General features: G+C 45.0%; 1 protein-coding gene across 6 annotated transcripts in view; it reads right to left on the bottom strand.

Moving 5' to 3' along the window:
* Positions 1 to 2,842: 2,842 nt before the first annotated feature.
* LYRM9 (LYR motif containing 9) overlaps positions 2,843 to 14,075 on the bottom strand; it is a 29,154-nt gene continuing 17,921 nt past the window's right edge. For 5 of the 6 annotated variants that reach the window (XM_048324227.1, XM_048324229.1, XM_048324230.1 and 2 more), the window contains 3 exons: positions 10,157 to 10,291; positions 9,430 to 9,522; positions 8,093 to 8,376 (listed from right to left, as the gene is read on the bottom strand). In XM_048324227.1, the coding sequence (XP_048180184.1) occupies positions 8,359 to 8,376; positions 9,430 to 9,522; positions 10,157 to 10,282 (237 nt within the window). In that variant the 5' untranslated portion in view covers positions 10,283 to 10,291 and the 3' untranslated portion in view covers positions 8,093 to 8,358. Of the gene's footprint in view, positions 5,277 to 8,092; positions 8,377 to 9,429; positions 9,523 to 10,156; positions 10,292 to 13,719; positions 13,947 to 14,075 lie in introns of those variants that run through there. The other variant, XM_048324225.1, reaches the window with a different exon arrangement.

Genomic DNA, 14,075 nt, shown 5'->3' with positions numbered 1-14,075 from the left:
TTTAAGATGGTGAATGCTACTGAAGTACATGGGAGTCTCTCCCTTTGATTCCAGTGGCTTTGGCTCAGAACCCAAGAACAGCATGGAAAGTAAACATCCTGATAAGTCATTATATAGACTGCCTTTATTAGTATAGACCAAGACAGAATTTGATAGAGCACAAAGGCAAGATTTATGTCTCCCATTTAACAAATAGTCCCTGTGGATTCCAGAGGTTCTTAAAAGTGTTACAGAGTTCTGTGCAGCAAAACTGCATAATTATAATCTATGATTTCTTTCAGATACTTATAAAATTGAAAACACTTCCTAAGTAGTAAATAAATAAGGCCCTCCCCATATAGTGCAATAAAGTGAGCAGATTACAGGTTCAGTACTGTACACAATCTGTTCCTTTCAAAGTCTCATTGTTAGATCAAAGGGTTTATGGTTCTGTTCGTCTCTCAGCCAGATATGGACTGCATTCAAGTTACTTTTTATGCTAAATACCACTCATATTGTGTACATTCTTTGTATAATTACCTCAGCTATAAAGTCTGCACCTTTGCTTATTAGGATAATGAAGTTAGAGTGCAGGGATTAGCTGTCCATCTCGAATTTCATAATAAACCCTGGATGCCTTTTCACTGCATTTAATCAATTAGAAATTACCAGACTTGGCATAGTGTCACTGTGACATCCTACAGGCTCTATTCTGTCAGTTGGGAGCAGGGTTTGGAGATCCCAATATTTTTAAACCATGTTCTGAAATAGTTGCAAAATGATCATTACCATGTCAGTACCTCCTAACGCAGAGCCACGCTAGTGGAGAATAAGCAATTTCCTGCTGCTTGTCCCGAGTCCCAACCTGTCTGAGAGCTGCTGTGTGCCCTTTGAAGGTCTCCTGAGTTAAGCACCTAAAAAGCAATCCAAGAATTACTTTTGAAATCTTGGCCAGAAAGCTGCAACTTACTCTGTGAGATACTTCCAGCTAGGAAGAGGACAAACTCAACAGACGTCTTAGGGGAGAGAAAGCTCCAAGACTCAACAGGTGTCTCCATTCTGTACTGTGACTTTTCTGTGACTTCTAGAAATGGGAGGGGAAAACAGAAAATAAAAGAGAAAGCAAACCTCACAGTTGTGCAATTGTGGAAACCAAAATACTCTATTTTTAAGCATGAAAAGTCAGTCCTCAGAGTGGCTCACTATCAGGCTCCAAAATATACAACCTCTGCCTCCATCAGACAACCATCATGATGTAATGTTTTCCAGACTAGCTTCTGTTTGACATTTGTTTTGAAACAGTTTTCCTTGTTCCTTGTTTCAGACTGAGACACAGCTTTCTGTAGATTAAATGACTGCTAAGAAATTGAAGCAAGACTGAGAAAATCCCAGATCCTGTGTGATTTTATTTAATGCAGGACATGAGTCAACCTCATCAGCTGCAAGAATTTATTGTCAATTTTCCATCTTTTAAAATCCATTCTGTAGAAGGGGAGAATATTAATCAAAACACCAGCAGTTTTAAACTTCTCTCAACAAGAATGAATACCAGAGATGGTGCAAAAAATAAGTTGTAACAATAAAAAGACATGAAGTGCAGTGTTTTTTAAAGAGATGACGCTGAACCCCAGCAGAAGGAAGCCCACAGGTAATGAGGCCATTCAGTCTGAAGTCGTGTAGCTGCAGCAGAAGGAAAATATTTTATATGGGATAGTAACACAGCCTCAAACTGTGCCAGGCGAGGTTCAGGTTGGACATCAAGAGGAGTTTCTTCACAGAAAGGGTTCTCAGGCGTTGAAAGGGGCTGCCCAGGGAGGCTTGGATTCCCCATCCCTTGAGGTGTCCAAGGAAGGTCTGGACACGGCACTCAGTGCTCTGGGCTGGGGACAAGGTGGGGATCGGGCACGACTTGGACTCAATGGGCTGGGAAATCTTTTGCCTGAATGGTTCTGGGGAGCACCCAAACCAAGCTGGCTCAGAAGCTGCTGATTAAAAAAACAAAAATCAAGTTAATCCTTTTCAAAATGGATTCATGCAAAACATGAAGGCAGATTCTTCTGGGGCAAAAGTCACCCAGGTTGATAGTTACAGAATGGGTAAGTTCAGTGTCCACAGGTGAGAACAGCAAACAGCAGCCCCAGAGCTTTCCTCTGCAGGCTCTAAAAGTGAAGTGAGGAATGGCAGGGGCCTCTCCCGCAGTGACAAACACAAACATTGCTAAGCTCTTAGGTGCAAGTGACAGATGCCTCCCTCTGCTTCGAAACTTTTAAAACTATTTAAAATATCAAACACAATTGTGAGGAAAACAGAAAACAGTCTTCAAAGAGCAGGGTTTTTTTAAAGTTAACGTGTCTGCCCTGCTTAATCACAAGCTGAAAGGAGTACTTGATGACAAGTGTATACTTCAGTTAACACTATTTCATAAAAGCTGGCTTGACAGAAGTGTAAGATAAATTAATCAAATAATACAAAAGTTGAAAGATGCACCAGCTGGCTCATGCTCCAGCAGAGGTACATCAGCAGGCAAGGCTGCAGGAAAGGGACAGACCAAGTGGGCAGTGCAGGTCTGTGTCCAGCAGTGTCGTGTGTCCGGGACTTGCTTTAGACTGCTCTGACCAAGACACTGCTCACCTCAAATCACCTCTTTGGGGTGACACTGAGGGACATGACATTGTGGAACATAAAGGTCTAAAGACTCATTCTTACAGTTTAAAGTCAAGGACTCTCACAATGAATAGATAATATGATATGGAATATTTAAGACTCACAGATGTGCTGCCTGTTCAGTTTGCAGCTTATCAGAGCTTTATATGAAGGCGCAATTTATAATGCCAAGTTAAAAGCTATTACAAATAAGAAACTGTTTCCTTTAAAAAAGATGTGAGTGAATATTATTTGTTTCTCCCAGAAATAGTGTGTATTCCTCTTTACAGCATCACAGTAAAGATCACTTCCTTATGACATTTGAAAATGAGCCAAACACCATGGAGGAGAGGTTTTTGTTTAGCATCAAGTCCTCATGCTCAAGTGTCCCTGAACAAAAAGCAATGCCTGTGACATAACCCACCATGTGAGAAAGTTTACAAAGTGCTAAAGAATGATTTAAAGAATATTCCATTACTGACAAATGGTTCTAAACAAGGCCTAGCCTGGGTTGGAAATATTCTATTCAGTACCCACAGGGCTCAAATGACTTTTGGTGGTGAGTGTGAATGGAAATCAGTAACACTTCTGACACAAGAATGTGATCAGAAGTGTATTTGTCTCTGGCCATGTGAAGGGCAGAATGCTATCCTGGATATTACATAAACCACAAATTTACAATTTTGTCCGTACCAAAACCTGAAATGAATAAATAAATTACAAAATTAAATAAAAGGGAAAGATTTTCACTACACGGGGAAGCTTCTGCATGAGGCTCCAAGGCTGCTAATAACCAAAGTGGTCTTTACCATTTCTCTGTGGGCTTAAGAGCAGGAACCTAAATGCTAAACAAAATACATTGACCAACCCACTGCTACTGCTCCATGTTTTGACATGTTACTTCCATATTTGTATTGTACAGATTATTTCCACACAATTTCAGCTTTAGGTTTCCAAGGCCATGTATACACAAAACAGAAAGTATAGGACCAGTGTTGGTTCTGGCCTTAGACTGGATGTTGATAAGTGTGTAAAGTGATTTAAATGATTAATTTCTCCATACTTCAAGAATGTAAGGCATGATATCTCTTTATTAGTCAGAAGTCTCCCAACTGTCTTTCCTTGTTCTAATGTTTGTCTTGCTCTTGCATAACAAGCCTCCAGTGAAATCCTCACTATCTTAATCAAGAGCTGCCCATACACAGCCTTTGAACTGTTAACTTCACTCAACTCCTAATTGTGGAGTATCTAGGAGAAGTTATTGACTCAAGGTCTTAGTGGAACCAGCTGCAAAAGTGTTGTTGGCAGAATATAGTTATTACATTTGTGTCAACACAACGAAAACCCTGGGCTAGCCAATGGCACAGGATACTCTTCCACACTGAAACTGAGGGTGGCGACCGAATGCTTATGCAGCGAGGCCACAAACCCAGGGCTTTGACACCACCTCTGACTGGCCCTTGATCATTTGTTTACTGTAACCACCTATCAACAGCCCATCATTTACCAGAACTGGTGCAGAAATGGGTTCCTCATTGCAGTAAAAGAAACTGAAGCCTATGAATACACTTGTGTCCTTTCACTGACAGTATCCCTTGCTCTGTCAGCAGCCTCATGAGCATCACAAGTTTTTTAAACTCTTCAACAGTAATTACAAAATGCAACACAGCCTCATTTACCCACCATCTTTACGTTCAGAGATTCTGGAGGACTGATTATGGGAACGCAGATGCACCAGTCTATTTGGGGTTGCTATTTTCTTCCCAATTGCCATGGCAGAACCCGGGAGGACGGTGCCTGTGACCGTGTCTTTCTCACCATGGGCAGCAATTGCCAGCACAGTGGCACCACGGGAACAGTTCCTCAGGCTCAGCAGGGCTGGGTGGCAGAGAGGCAGAGTGCTGCTCAAACACAGGTGAAGAGAACTCAATTCACCGTGTAACTCTCAGGTCAGACAGATCAGTGAGTGATAAATTTGGGCAACTCCAGAGTTAAATGACTTCTGAGCAGAAGTTTCTGGAATAGTAATTTTGGTCAAAAGTACTGAAGCTCTGCCCAAAATCCCTTTCAGAGTTCAGGTTCTCATCTACATGTGGGCTAGAATGGAACTTGTACAATGTCTCGAAAAGATAAAAACCTCAGCTCTGCAGCTCAATGGCTCTTCAGTTCAGTCATTACAGAAATATGTCTGAGGCACTGGGGTTACTTTCACTATTACAAGGAAGTAAATAGTTGTTAGCATCATATCTCCTCACCATCTGGAAAATTATTTGTATATTGAGTAAATAAAAATTATCTTTGACTCTATTAAAAGTTTTTTTTATTTTGAAAACCAGATTATGTTTGTACAAAAACCCCCCAACAAAAATCCCTCAGACATCTCCTCATGCCTCCTGTTGAATCACTACTATCAAAATATTTAGTCATGATGTCTTCTGCCTCACCAACCACGTTCCCCGTCTGCACTCTACTGAGAATTGAATGCTCTAGCACTTTCCAAACCCTGTAATTCACAGATCCTGGTCCTCCATATCAGTTACATCTATCATACCTTTGGTCTGACGTTCCCATATCCCAGCTGGTACCTCAGACATTTGGAGCTGCAGACATGCCACGGCTGCACCTTCCAGCTCCGTGGTCCTTTCCCTCTTGAACTAGCCATAAATTAAATAACAGGCATGTAAGAATGATTTAAACACATGCAATTATCCTGTTTTGTAACTGAACAAAATATTACATCTCACACTACCAAAAGTCAATTGAAGCCATAGAGGAGTGTGAGCACTCCACATTTAAAGTTCAGGAAACCATGCTTCCATATGCTGTTAATCCCCCTAAGTATTAGAGTTTTTAATCACTATTGCAGTGATACAAAATTCATTGCATCTCCATGCTACAGACCACACACAGAGAACAGACCTGGAGAACAGTATGGGTCACCTGTTCGCTGCCCTTGATCAGAAGCAACACATTCAGAGAGCTTCTATCAAAAATACTTGAGCTTTTTTATTAGTGTTCAGCATCATACTGGACATTCCTTGTCAACTGCCAAGGTTGAAGCTTTCTGTGCTCTGCCCTGCACCAAATTATTTTGAAAGTTTAAACCAGAATGGCTGCACTTTCAAAAAAACAAATGTACCTAAGTAGAAAGACAAGTGGCTTTCCTCACATGGAAGAAACCACCTACTGTGTTGAGCAAGTCTATTACCTTCCTGCTTTATCTGAAGTTAAGCAGAAGGTTGGCTCCTGCATAATACTGAGTATCTTCTGGTACAGAAAAGGATTTGAGGAGGAGAAATAAGTGAGGTAGAGGGACAAGATTAGAACAGCCTTAAGGGATTGGTAAAACAAAGACAACAGAAGTTAGGGGTGTATAAGGTCATGTGAAAGACACGGGAGTAGAGAGAGGAACAATAGTGGGGATGGCAGAAGGAAGAATAACAGAGAGCAGGAATTCCTGGAGAGGAGGGTTAGCAGGGAAAAGGAAGTTTTTTGATACAATGCTTTATGAACTGCACTTTCAGCCCCATTTCTGTTACAGCTCTCGTCACACTCTCCTCGCCTGTTGTGAGCCCGGAGTTAATTTCTGTCCTTTCCCGGCCCCCCGGGACAGCGCCGCCGGGCGAGCACCGCCACCTGCAGGCGGCCCGCCGCAGCTGCACCCAGCGCAGCGGCACACGGCGGGCACACGGCGGGCACACGGCGGGCACACGGCCGGCACACGGCGGGCACACGGCGGGCACACGGCCGGCACACGGCCGGCACACGGCCGGCACACGGCGGGCACACGGCGGGCACACGGCCGGCACACGGCGGGCACACGGCGGGCACACGGCGGGCACACGGCGGGCACACGGCCGGCACACGGCGGGCACACGGCGGGCACACGGCGGGCACACGGCCGGCACACGGCGGGCACACGGCGGGCACACGGCGGGCACACGGCCGGCACACGGCCGGCACACGGCGGGCCTGCGCTGAGCCCTCTCGGGAAAACCCAGCCTGGCACTGGGTAGGTGGGCTGTTTCAAAAGGACAGGGACTCCCCTGCTTAAAGGACATTTATTGAGTGTTGCAAAGCGTTGTGAAGCCGCTGAGCTGCAGAGCGTTGCACAGGCAGTGACTGCGCCATCCTGGGCACAGACCCGGCTGAACGGGCACAGACCCGGCTCAGCGGGCACAGACCCGGCTCAGTGGGCACAGACCCCCTCAGCGGGCACAGACCCGGCTCAGCGGGCACAGACCCCCTCAGCGGGCACAGACCCGGCTAAGCGGGCACTGACCCCCTCAGCGGGCACTGACCCTGCTCAGTGGGCACAGACCCGGCTCAGTGGGCACAGACCCTGCTCAGTGGGCACAGACCCCCTCAGTGGGCACTGACCCCCTCAGTGGGCACAGACCCCCTCAGTGGGCACTGACCCCCTCAGCGGGCACAGACCCCCTCAGTGGGCACAGACCCCCTCAGTGGGCACTGACCCCCTCAGTGGGCACTGACCCCCTCAGCGGGCACAGACCCCCTCAGTGGGCACAGACCCTGCTCAGCAGGCACAGACCCCCTCAGTGGGCACTGACCCCCTCAGTGGGCACAGACCCCCTCAGTGGGCACTGACCCCCTCAGCGGGCACAGACCCGGCTCAGCAGGCACAGACCCCCTCAGTGGGCACAGACCCCCTCAGTGGGCACAGACCCTGCTCAGCGGGCACTGACCCCCTCAGTGGGCACAGACCCCCTCAGCGGGCACAAACCCCCTCGGTGGGCACTGACCCCCTCAGCGGGCACTGACCCCCTCAGTGGGCACTGACCCCGCTCAGTGGGCACAGACCCCGCTCAGTGGGCACAGACCCCCTCAGTGGGCACAGACCCCCTCAGTGGGCACAGACCCTGCTCAGCAGGCACAGACCCCCTCAGTGGGCACTGACCCGGCTCAGCGGGCACAGACCCTGCTCAGCAGGCACAGACCCCCTCAGTGGGCACTGACCCTGCTCAGTGGGCACAGACCCCGCTCAGTGGGCACAGACCCCCTCAGTGGGCACAGACCCCCTCAGTGGGCACTGACCCCCTCAGCGGGCACAAACCCCCTCGGTGGGCACTGACCCCCTCGGTGGGCACTGACCCCCTCAGTGGGCACTGACCCCCTCAGCGGGCACAGACCCCCTCAGCGGGCACTGACCCCCTCAGCGGGCACTGACCCCCTCAGCGGGCACAGACCCCCTCGGTGGGCACTGACCCCCTCAGCGGGCACTGACCCCCTCAGCGGGCACTCTGACAATAGCCAGGGTCCCAGCAGGCTGATGGGACGCAGCAGAGTGCCTGCCATAACCAGTGTCACACACACAGGATGAAACGCTCAGTCCCGAACTCCACTGTGACTGACGCAGGGGAACCCTGTCCCCAAAGAACCTGCACAAGTTATCACATGCTGCCAAGGTTGATCCAGGCCTAACAGTATACTGGAATAAATTATTCAAATCTTAGGCAATCTTGGGCTTTAACTTAGAAGTTTGTGATTATACAATAGTTTTAACCTGGACCATATAATTTAATTTACAAAATTAAATAGCTTCAGAAATATTAACTTAGCTTCATGACATCCCAGTGAAATATAAATTACTGTATTTGTATTATCCAAGAGAAAACTTCAGGCAATAACTCCAATAATTCTAATATAGTACTGGGCTTGACTGCAAGTCCTCTAAGGATGTTTACCAATGTCCTTCTTGGCTTCATCCTTCCTCTTCTACTTCTGGTTTTTATACTGAAAAAAAAAGAAAATTTTTTTGTGGGAAAGAGCACACAACTAAGTAATAGTTCATACCAACAAGGATTTACTTCTTCAAGGATCTTCTTCTGATCCACATAAATTTATATCCATTTTCTTTAAGTTAGATTGAAATTTTGTAGGCTTTCCTTTTGGAGTATAAAACAGTGATTCGGGCACACTTATTCACTAGATTGTACCTGCTGGGTGGGATTCGGTTACTGCTAAAATATCATAATCTGTGACTAATCTGTGCTTGCTCCTGTAACAATTCCCATTTGGATTTCATGGACTGGCAGAGAAAAGGATTTAAGAGTCACTTAGTAAATTAAATCACAGATATTCAGAGAGCAAGTTGAACTTTTGACTTGCTTCATTATACACCATGTTAAGGTATCACACTCCCCAGGCCAGACTGAAATCCCAGGAAGCACAGGTGACTCTCAGCTGTCTAATGGAAAAAATCCTCATTCTTTCATCTAAGAAACCAGTCTGACAGCACAGGGGCAGATCCACTGGCTGACAACTGTGGCACAGGGGAGCCCAGCACCACAGCTTTGCCCCTGTGTGATCTATCCCCGATCTCTGCAGCCATGGGCAAGGTCTGAGGAAAAACAATAGTTCTGGAAGTTTGTGTAAATTGTCTGAGGACAGACTCTGTTAGGAAAGGAGATGATGCATAGCAAGATGTGGCTTGTGAAATGCTGTATTTTAATTTTTTCTCCTATAATAGAGTGATACTAGCCACCACTGCTGATATTTAATAGTTCTTTATGGAAACAAAGACTTACACAGAGACCAAACAAAGACTTACACAGAGACCAATCTAAACTGCTATTGGTTCTGAAAAAAACCCAACATTAGTTTATATTGAACAAGAGAAATTTTAAACAAGAACTGTCACAATCACAGATACCTTCTGGCTGGGTATTTCCTTTCACCCAACACTTCAACATCCAGGACAACAATTTGCTGTTCAGAACTTGCTTTCCAGTGTTTTCTTCTTTGTTCTGAACTGAAACCAAAATGCAGACAATCCGAAGCACTTACTTTATTCATCACCCAGTCAGCATCTTCAATGGCTCTTTTAATGATCTGCTGGATTCGCTCAGGATCGTCTTCATCAGCATGAACTTTGAAACTCTGCAACATTCCAAGTGTCACTGACTTGTCAACACAGCAGTTGTCAAAATACAGACAGCATTTAATTCTCAGAAAAATAAACTGTTGGTCTGAAAAGGTAAAATTACACATTGTAGCACCTGGCCGTGCTCTTTCCATAACAAATCCGGTCATATGCAATTTCATGTTAAGTATTCTACTCCTTTCATACATCAACAACAAAAAACCCAGAGAACTTCAATTCAGAACAACAATTGAAATTTTCTGGTATGTTAAAACTAGAAAGACACAGGACAATAGGTATGATCAAAGGCATGAAATAACCTCCATATGAAGTATGGAATATGAACAGTCAGATGAGGTTTACCCAGATGGGGGGATATATAAATAACTGACAAGGAACCAGTAGGTTTCACCATAAAAGATGTGTTTATGGAGTAAGTAATGATTGTTCACTTTCTTGACTAACACAAGAATTAGAGATGAAAGCCAAGAAAAATAGGTTTCAGATTCAAAGCAAGCAAAAAGAAATGGTCCTTCACACACTCCCACTATGACCCTTCAAATCCACTAACGTCTCAAGTTATGCTGGTTCAAACAGTAGCAGAAGAAGCCCCAACGCCGCAGGGCGCTGCCGCCCAGCCGTGCCGCTGACCTGCCTGATGGCGTGTCGGTAGTGCTGCTGGATGTGGCCCTGGGGCAGGCGGCGGCAGCAGCGCAGCAGGTACCGGTACAGCTGCACCGAGCTGCGCACCAGCTCCGCCTCCGGCAGCGGGGACATGGCCGGGCTCTGCAACACAAAACAAACCACAACAGCCCATGAATTTTACTGACAACACGGAAACAAAAGCGCAAAGTAATAGTACACAACGAGAACAGGGCCGGCGAACTGAGGTTCAGCAGCATAACCTGTAGAAACTTCAGAAGAAACCCCAATGTGAAATGAATGAGAACTCTCTGAGTTTATGGACCGACGGGGGTTGGCTGTCATTGCTCAAAGCAGTAAAACACAAAGTGTGGAGCTCACTCCAGAGGATCACTTTGTAATGGGAACAGCCACGTGTGTCACAGTATTTTACAGACAAGACTCCCAGTGCAACTTTCTCTAAGTACTCAAAGGTGCATCACAGCCCACAGGGAGTTTCCTACTTGCTAAGCCAGGATCCTTAAAGTCCTTCAAACTTCAGTGCTTTCCTTGAGCATCCCTAGGAGTTCATCCACATGGTGTCTTTTTAGAATGAGGACGCTCATAATGGCTACAAATGGTGCTGGAATGTAACAATATTTCCTATTATTGTCATTCTGTCAAGAATTTCAAGGCTTCAGCTGGAAACAACAAGAATATATGAGAAGACAGGAAAAAACGTTGTTTGGTTTTAAATTTTTCATTTTTTGGTAAGAGCAAAAGGAAAAGAACAAATCAACCAAGTTTCACTTCCATAACTATACTTACATATTGTAACAGTAAGTCCATCCAAGTCCTATAAAGTGCTAATCAAAGACTGTAAATGCCTTGTCATTTAACAGATGGTTGCCATCTGCAGAGAACTAAATTAACACTTGGAAAAAAGCACTTTTACATCATTACTCTTAAGAATAAAGATAATAAATAAGCAACTGAATAATGAAGTAGGTGCATGCTGTTATTTTAGCACCTATTATGATACCTACTCATTATTTGGAATATTTTTTCCCTTTTTCTTAAGTAATTTAAGTCTTTTAGCCAAATGTATTTCAGAGTACACCACCACAGATATTACATGCCTGGGCTGTATATTTGCACAGACTAGATCTTGTTGCAGTGGGGAAAATCTCCTCTCTATGCACCTATAAATGTCCATCATAATGGGATCAAAATACCCCCAGGCTTCAACACGTTAATCTCTTGTCTTCTTCCAACGTTTTTTTCTGTAAAATATAATTTTCTCTTTGCAGTGAAACCTATGCTGGGCTCCATGCATTTTTGCTCTGGATTAATTTCACTTTGGCATTCAAGTATGGGAGGTGATTACGCACCCAACAGTCAGCTGAGAGATCCCTGCATTCCCCTTCCAGCAGCAGAAAGACAAGCAACTCCACAATGTGATTCGTAACATATAGACTGAACTACTCCCTGCCCTTCTCTCCATGGGAGACAGAAGTTTTTATCATCCAATACAGAAAACTGCAATATGTAGTTGTATTCAAGTTGATCTGAACCCAAATTTAACTCTACATACAGGTTTTTTGGGCTATATCCTTGGCTGGTAAGAATTGGTATAATTCCAGTGACCCTAAGAACCCGACCCTGTGTTTCACATATTCCCACTAAATAGAGTGAAACATCCCAAAATTCAATACAGATCCCAAAATACACTTTGGGACCAGAGCCAATTTGTGAAGTTGTTTTTAGGCTTTGATGTGTAAACTCATCATATGTCACTGTGCTCTAATTAAACCTAAGTGGTGCAATAGATTTCCTGTCACAAATGCAAAGATCCCTCATGTGCTGGGACTGTCCAGGACAGCTTGCTCCAGCACAAAGAAAAGCAGCTCTGGGAGAGAGGAAGGAACCAGTCATGGAAACATATGGATACGGAAAGATGAAGCTGATCAATGGAATTGAAAATGTTTCACTATAGATAATTAAGAATTTTCCACTGCAGTAATTTTTCATAGGAAAATGATGAGCTGTTGAATTCAAATTGTGTGACAAATACATTTGCACTGATGAATTTTTTTGAGAAAAAAAGTTCTTTGCCTTTCCATAAATACTGGACTTTCTATAAGATTTGAAGATGGAAATTTTCACCCCATCTATTATCAAACCTAAACTCCCTCCATGAGGCTCTCATATTCAAATTAAAAAACCAAACCCCTGAGTTCCCACATATTCACAGCTTCAAAAATGCTACAGATGGTTTGACATGGGCAAGCTTCACCAGGGAAGTTTATCACCAAAGAGCTGTTTTTCTTAGGATGTAACTTCATCCAGTGAAAACTTCACTGGAAATCTACCACAGCACATGGAAAACTTGACGGCTATTTTGGTAAAGTGGCTGTTTAATAAGAAATAATCTCATGACCTGCCCATTGTTAAGTTCTAAGATACTGGTGCCCTGTATGAGCACACCTCAACAGGGACTAGACCCTGACAACAGGTAATCCTACACTCTGCACTTGTGCACCCCAGTGCACTGGAGAATTTGCACAGCTACTACTGTGATTTGCCCCTTCCTCAGCACAAAAAGGACAATGAAGCACAGTATGAATCTGCACTGTTGCCTTTTGTTCTAAAAACATCTCCCCTCGAATCCCACAAATGTTACCAGTTTTATCTGCCACGCAAAAACTCTCGACCTCACAAAATCTGGCTATAATCCTGACTAATAATGTAAATCTCCCTCTGATAACTTAAATATCATGTACAGCACAACAAACAAACTATCTACACCAAGAACTGTCGAGTCAGAAATAAAATAATCCACTAATTGTGCTTTTCTGGAATGGATGACTGTATAATGTCCTAATCAGAAGGCTGAAATCACATTTGCATTTAGATAAAGCCCCATTCACAAAGAGACAAGTATAAAAGGAGACACTGAGACTATTGTGGCATTTCTCTGCATTGCATAATCATTTACATTCCTGATAATGATATTCGGATAGTGAAGCAAAGGCTAACCAAAGCCAATTAATCTTCACTCTGCATTAGCAGGTTTGGCAATTGACCCCATGCACAGCAGAACCCTGATGAAGCTGAGATGACACAATGCCACTGCTCCCAGTTTATTTTTTTTCCTGCTATTGCGAGTGTTTTTCAAGCAAATCCCCACAGCTCAACAGTTATGATCCCAATCCCTCTGAACTAGTTAAACAGCACCAAAGCTGGGCTCCAGAGACTGGAAGTGTTAATTAAAGGACTGCAAGAGTTACCTGAGCTGTTGCTGTTTACAGGTTGGCTCCCCCTTCCCCCTCTGCCCTCTCTTTCCCCAGTATACAGGCTGGAGATGTGTTTTATTACTTTGAAGTATTACACCCTTAGAAGTCTTAACTCAGGAATTTATGATTCCCCATCCTAGTCAAACCTCATGATCTCAGGAAAAATAAGAATGCCAAAATAAGAAAGAAATTGGAAGCCTTTTGAAACCTCCTTAACCACAAAACGTATTAGTTCATGTTGTGACATCAGTCCAGGAAGGCACCCAAGTGAATGGCTGCTAGTCAAAAGGTTCTTACTCTTCGGTCGCATCTGTCCTCCCTTCCAGGTTTCCCAGATTCCCAGCTGGCAAATGCAGCACAGGCCTGTGAGTCCAGCCCCGAGTGCCTGCAGCAGGGGCAGAACTCCCCACTCCTGGACACAGCTGTCCTCCCTGCTCGTGGCACTGTCACACCTCCCCTCAGTCCCCAGTGGGTCATGGGAGTGCCTGGTGTGTCCAGGGCAGCGTGAGTGGCTCTGCTGCCCCAGGCAAACCAGCCAACGTCCATCTGTCCATCCATCCATCCGTCCGTCCATCCATCCCTGCCCGCTCACAGCCACTCAGAGCCTCGGAACACTTAGCAGCCCCGGGCACGGCTGCCCTGCGGCCCCAGCC

This window comes from Corvus hawaiiensis, chromosome 20 (assembly GCF_020740725.1).
Source record: "Corvus hawaiiensis isolate bCorHaw1 chromosome 20, bCorHaw1.pri.cur, whole genome shotgun sequence".
Classification (NCBI taxonomy): Eukaryota; Metazoa; Chordata; class Aves; order Passeriformes; family Corvidae; genus Corvus; species Corvus hawaiiensis.
The sequence above is the reverse complement of the archived record's forward strand: the minus strand, read 5'-3'. Positions and strand labels throughout refer to the sequence as shown.